The sequence below is a fragment of the Loxodonta africana genome, chromosome 12, assembly GCF_030014295.1.
Source record: "Loxodonta africana isolate mLoxAfr1 chromosome 12, mLoxAfr1.hap2, whole genome shotgun sequence".
NCBI classification, from domain to species: Eukaryota; Metazoa; Chordata; class Mammalia; order Proboscidea; family Elephantidae; genus Loxodonta; species Loxodonta africana.
The window spans coordinates 86,211,619-86,217,729 of NC_087353.1; the positions used below are offsets into that span (position 1 = coordinate 86,211,619).

General features: G+C 39.4%; 1 protein-coding gene across 2 annotated transcripts in view; it reads right to left on the minus strand.

Annotated features, from left to right (window-relative positions):
- Positions 1–245: 245 nt before the first annotated feature.
- BCL7C (BAF chromatin remodeling complex subunit BCL7C) overlaps positions 246–6,111 on the minus strand; it is a 99,466-nt gene continuing 93,600 nt past the window's right edge. Inside the window, exon 9 of one of the 2 annotated variants that reach the window (XR_010323520.1) lies at positions 246–1,531. Coding sequence is in view for 1 of the 2 variants with exons in the window: in XM_064294899.1 (XP_064150969.1) it covers positions 1,513–1,531 (19 nt within the window). In the remaining variant the exon portion in view is untranslated. The remainder of the gene's footprint in view (positions 1,532–6,111) is intronic. The other variant, XM_064294899.1, reaches the window with a different exon arrangement.

Sequence of the window (6,111 nt, forward strand, 5' to 3'; positions counted from 1 at the left end):
TGGAATTTGGATCAGAATTGCATTGTATGTATAGATCGCTTTTGGTACAAAAGACATTTTTACAATGTTAAGTCTTCCTATCCATGAGCAAGGTATGTTTTTCCACTTATATAGGTCTCTTTTGGTTTCTTGCAGTAACGTCTTGTAGTTTTCTTTGTACAGGTCTTTTACGTCTCTGGTAAGATTTATTCCTAAGTATTTATTTTTATGGCAATATAATTATTACAAAACAAGTTCAGTAAGAATCTGTATTCTTGGTTGACAGGACATAATTAGAAACCTCGGTTATATAACAAAGCTTTGACTGAAACTTCAAATTTAAAAATGGTGCTCATAGAATCAGGTGTGACCAGACACTTGCTTTATGGAGCCAGTGCTTACAAAGCCTTACCAGGAAAACTGCCCTGTTTCTTGAAAAGTAACTCACCCAAATATATGAGTACTGCAAGTGAAATATGGTGGTAAGTTCTTGATTTTGGCTTTCTAGCCTCAAGAGGCTATTACAAGTTGAATCTGAGATTCCTTATAAAAATTTCCAGCAAAGCAAATTTAAAACGCTTACATGATAAATTACCAGTTTTGCTGCTTTATTTTAGATCAAGAATAACTTTGCTTTGAGGTTGTCTTTTCATTATGAAGAAGGTGACTGTAGACAGAAATTTTGTTTCAATAAAAAATTATGGCAAAGCCTTTGTGGGCTATCATTCTAGTTTTGTTCATTGTCTTTGAGCTATTTTACATCTTTTATAAGCTACTGACAACTAATGGTTTTGTTTTCTACCTGCATATTGGGCTGGTTCTTGTTACATAACCCATTGCCTTGGAGTCGATTCCGACTCATAGCGACCCTATAGGACAGAGTAGAACTGCCCCATAGAGTTTCCAAGGAGCACCTGGTGGATTCGAACTGCCGACCTTTTGGTTAGCAACATAGGTTATGCTTTTCCCTATGTGTCTATACATTGTTAATGTTCTAATTATATTTACAATAATGGCTATTATTTTTCAGGTACTAAAGTTTTCTGCTCAGGTTTATTCCTTTCAAGGACCAAGCAACTCATTAACCAAGGACATTATTTCATGTGTGATTGCCAAGCATATAAAATCCTGCCACTGAATTAGATTGAAACTTGCTACTTGGCTTATAAAAAAACCTTATATTTCATTTCATTCAAAACTCTCTTCAGGGAGAATTCAGAATATGAGAGAGACTAAGGCTGATAGTGACTGAGATCAGGCCACCAAACAACTGACTGAACAGCTATCAAATCAGGGTCCATTGACTAATGGAGCATTAGTTGACTATTCTATAGCAGCCATAGTACCCTTGTTGTTGTTGGTTGCCATAGAGTTGATTTCGACTCATAGCAACCACATGTGATAGAGTAGAACTTCCCCATAGGGTTTTGTTGGCTGTAATCTTTACAGAAGCAGATCTCCAGGTCTTCAGAGTGGCTGTGTGGGTTTGAATCTTCATCCTATCAGTTAGCAGCCCAGTACTTAATCGTTGCATCACCAGGGCTCCTTTAACCTATGTAGGAAAAAAAAATTTAAGTTTGCAAAGGGTGTTGGACAAGGTATCTCCAGAATTAGACAGCTCTGTTAATAATCTACGCATTGCCGTTGAGTCAATTCCAACTCATAGCAACACTATAAGACAGAGTAGAACTGCCTCATAGGGTCTCCAAGGCTACAAATCTTTATGGAATCAGACTGTCACGCCTTTCTGTCATGGAGCAGCTGATGGGTTCAAATAGCTAACCTTTCGGTTAGCAGCCAAGCTCTTAACCAGTGTGCCACCAGGGCTCCTGTTAATAATTTAGGTAATGCTATATCCTCTCTCTCTCTCTCTGAAATAGCTCAGATAAAGATAATGACATTACAAAAAAGATTAGCTCTTGATTATTTACTTGCTGAGTGGTACAATACAGTGCAGTAGCTGATACCTGGCTAATACCACCTGTTGTAGGTGGATTAACACTTCTGGGGAGGTTGAGACTCAGTTACATGAAATAGAAAACAAGTCACTTGGATTATGCCAAGGAAACCTGACTTGGGGTTGTTTTCCCACCTATTTGACCTCAACAGGTTTGGTTCATGGGGACTGTCTTTGGCTGGATTCTCTGGAGAAGCAAAACCAGTAAAATGTATAAATATGTATATATAGAGAGAGATTTATATCAAGGAAATGGCTCATGCAGTTGTAGAGGCTGTAACATCCCAAGTCCATGAGTCAGGAAAAGGAATCTCCTGATTCACTTAGCCACAGTGGCTGGCGAACCCAAAATCAGCAGGCCAGAGAGCAGGGCTGTGGCTCACAGGCTGTGAAGATCGATAAATCCGAAAATCGGCAGGCTAGCTGCTAGCTGAAGTCCCAAGAACCAGAAGTCAGAAGAACAGGAGGCAGCCGCAGGATCCAGAAAGAGCAAAAACCTCCAAGCTCTGTCAATGTCAGCCCGCACTCAGTGCAGGCCACATGCCCAAGGAAATTCCCCTTCAACTGATTGGCTACTCACAGCAGATCCCATCATCAAATCTCAATAGGGAAGTGATCACAATATTATACGACTACCAAAACACCAAGAATCATGGACCAGCCAAGTTGACACACAATCTTAACTATCACAGGGACCTTGGTGCCGAAGTACGTTCCAAACATTATAGGACATTATTTTGCTTATAATTATGGTCTTCTTGTGCTGTATCCTCTTAAGAGTCTTAAATGTGTGTTCACAGCCACTAACACATCACCAAATGGTCTCATTAAGACTAGAACAACAAATGAAAAATCAAGCAGAGTTTAGATTTCAAGAATACAAACCTGACATTGTGGCCTGTGCATACTATGAACATACATCGCCCAGATGATAATGGAGTGACTAAAAGTGGTGCCATACCTTAAACTTTTTTTTTTTTTTGTACTTTAGATGAAGGTTTACAGAGCAAATTCTTTTCTCAAACAATTAATACACCTACTGTTTTGTGACATCGGTTGCTGACCCCATAATAAGTCAATACTCTCATCTTCTCAATCTTGGGTTCCCCTTTACCAGCTTTTCTGTCCCCTGCTGCCTTCTAGTCCTTGCCCTTGGGTTGGTGTGCCCATTTAGTCTTATTTTGTTTTATGGGGCTGTCTAATCTTTGGCTGAAGGATGAGCCCCAGGAGTGACTTCAGTACTAAGTTAAAAGGGAATCCAGGGGCCATACTTTCAGTTTTCTCCAGTCTCTGTTGGACCAGTAAGTCTGGTCTTTTTGTGTGTGTGTGAGTCTGAATTTTGTTCTACATTTTATTGTGATCCCTGTTAGAGCAGTCAGTGATGGTAACCAGTCACCATCTAGTTATGCTGGACTCAGCCTGGTGGAGGCTGTGGTAGTTGTGTTGCAGGGCAAGGCTTCCCAGCTCAGGACTAAGCCCTGCCTAGATTCTTACCTTCTTCTGACCAAGAATGACCAAGAGAGGCTCAGAGGTTCCACATGAACAAAGTTTATTAAGGACAGCAAGAAAGTAAAAGGCTTGCGAAGGAGAGAGGGAGAGGGGTTTCCACCTAGCTAGCCTCCAGTCTCTCACTGAACAAAGGATTCCTTAGGGCTTATAAAAGTTTTTAGGAGGGAAAAAGGCATTATCTTTATTCATTAGATGGGTGGAAATTTCCAGGAGAAGGGGAGGGATTATGAAAATCAAATGTGTGTGCAGTTAGAATTCAAGATGGACTTCCTGCAAAGGTTGCTTAAACTAAAATGGAGTCTGTCACAAAGGCTGCCAGGATGTAGAACGGACTTATTCTGGGATGTTGGGCATGTGTGATGCCCCTGGATCTTGGTTCGACCCCCAGCGAGGGATCCCTGCTCATGTTTGTCTCATGTGGAAGGTCATTCATAGGCCATGTTGATCTTTACTGAGCACACTCTGCACTTGGTGAGGCCTTGAAAAATAACTCAGAAGGATTATCAGTAATTTATAGCTAGTCAAGCATGCAGGGCCTTGAAATGTAGCCCCTTGCCTTGTCTAAGCACCTAGTGTGTTAATCACAAGTAGTTTTCGGCAAAAGTTATATGGTGGTCTGCACTCAGCTTTAAATTCAGGGACTGTTTAATTATAGCTGGTCAAGCACACAGGGCCTTGAAATGTAGCCCTTATTTAATTCAGCCAGCCTGATCTCTTCCCTGTCTCAGTTGTGGTCCATTGGTCAACCTTATGTAAATTTAATTGCACCTCTCAATAAACTGAGACTATATTCAAAGGGGAGGAACTGTTAACTTGTCTATACTAGGCCCAAGATGGAGTCAGTTATACTAAGACCCACTTTAGCAAACCAAAACATAGCTAGTTTTCTATCTCCTGTAAATAACTGACTTTCTCAGAAGCCAAAACCTAAGTCAATCAATCTGCTCTTGTAGGCTCAGTTATAGCACATGACCTGAGGGTTTTTTTTGACTATGAAGGTTTCCAATATGCTTTATAAAGAATACAACTTCGAACTAATCGATCTCTTTTTGCCTAGTGTTACTTTCTTTTTCTTATGCCACTTTGCCCCTCTAACATTGGTCTCTTCTGCTTGTCCTCTGGAACTCTTGTCTGACTTCCAGACCAGATGCCCCCCAAATCATGAATTGCAAATAAAGCTTAAGAGTTTGTACACAAATTTAATCTTGCAGAAAATTTATTTTTAACGGGTGTAAATCTAACAAAACATGTACAAGACTTCTATGCTAAAAACTACACAAAGCTGATGAAAGAAATCAAAGAAGACCTAAATAAATGGAGAGACGTGCTGTGTTAATATAGAGGAAAGATAGGCTTTTCAACAAATAGTGCTGGAGCAACTGAGCAGACAAAAACAAAACAACCTCTAACTAAGTTTCACACCTTATACAAAAATTAACTCAAAATTAATTACGGGAGGAATTCTGGGAAGATGGTGGCATGAGCAGTTCTAACCCTAACCCTAAGATCTCTATAATTTAATATAGCGGAAAACTCAACATAGCAAATATGCAATTCCCCCAAAATTGATATAGAGATTTAACACAATTCCTATCAAAATTCTAGCAAAAAAAAAAATTATAGTTATGGATAATATTATTCTAAAATTTATATGGAAAGACAAAGGAACTTGAATAGCTAAAAATTTTTTTTCAAAAAAACAATAGAGTGGGAGGAATTAGTTTACTCAATTTTAGGACTTATTATATAGCTAGGAGGAAACCCTGGTGGCGTAGTGGTTAAGTGCTATGGCTGCTAACCAAAAGGTCAGCAGTTTGAGTCCACCAGGCACTCCTTGGAAACTCTATGGGGCAGTTCTACTCTGTCCTATAGGGTCGCTATGAGTCGGAATCGACTCGATGGCAGTGGGGTTGGTTTTTTGGGTTTTATATAGCTAGAGTAAGCAAGACTGTGTGATACTTGTGGAGGGATAGGCATATAGATAAATGCGACAGAATAGAGAAGCCAGAAATAGACTCACTCAAATATGCCCAACTGTTTCTTTTTTTTAATTAAGGTAAAATTCACATAACCATAAAGTAAATCATTTTAACGTGTACAATTCAGGGACATTGAATACATTCACAATGTTGTGAAACTACCACCTCTATCTAGTTACGAAATATTTTTATCACCCCAAAAGGAAATCTATACCTATTAAGCAGTCACTCCCTATTCCACCCCTCCAAACTGATTTTTGACAAAGATGCAAATGCTACTCAAAGGAAGAAAGATAGCCTTTTCAACAAATGATGCTGGAGCAATTGAGCATGCATAGACAAAAACAAAACAATTTCCCACTGTCACACCTTGTACAAAAATTAGCTCAAAATTAATTATGGGAGGAATTCTGGGAAGATAGTGGCATGAGCAGGTATTGGATCCTGACCCTATTATATAAGCACCAAGAAACGCAATTAGAAATCTGTAACTTCAGCTCTGTAAGAACTCTGAAAAGAAGGTAGAGGATTGCTGAAACTACCACACACCGAAACAAGAGAAAGCCTAACTTTAAATGGTAGAAAAACTTCTTTCTTTACTGTCACATCAAGAGGGAAGGGAAATGGCACATAAAGAGATTCTCAATAATATTAAGTGCTGGAAGCCCAGAAGACATGCCCCCCGAA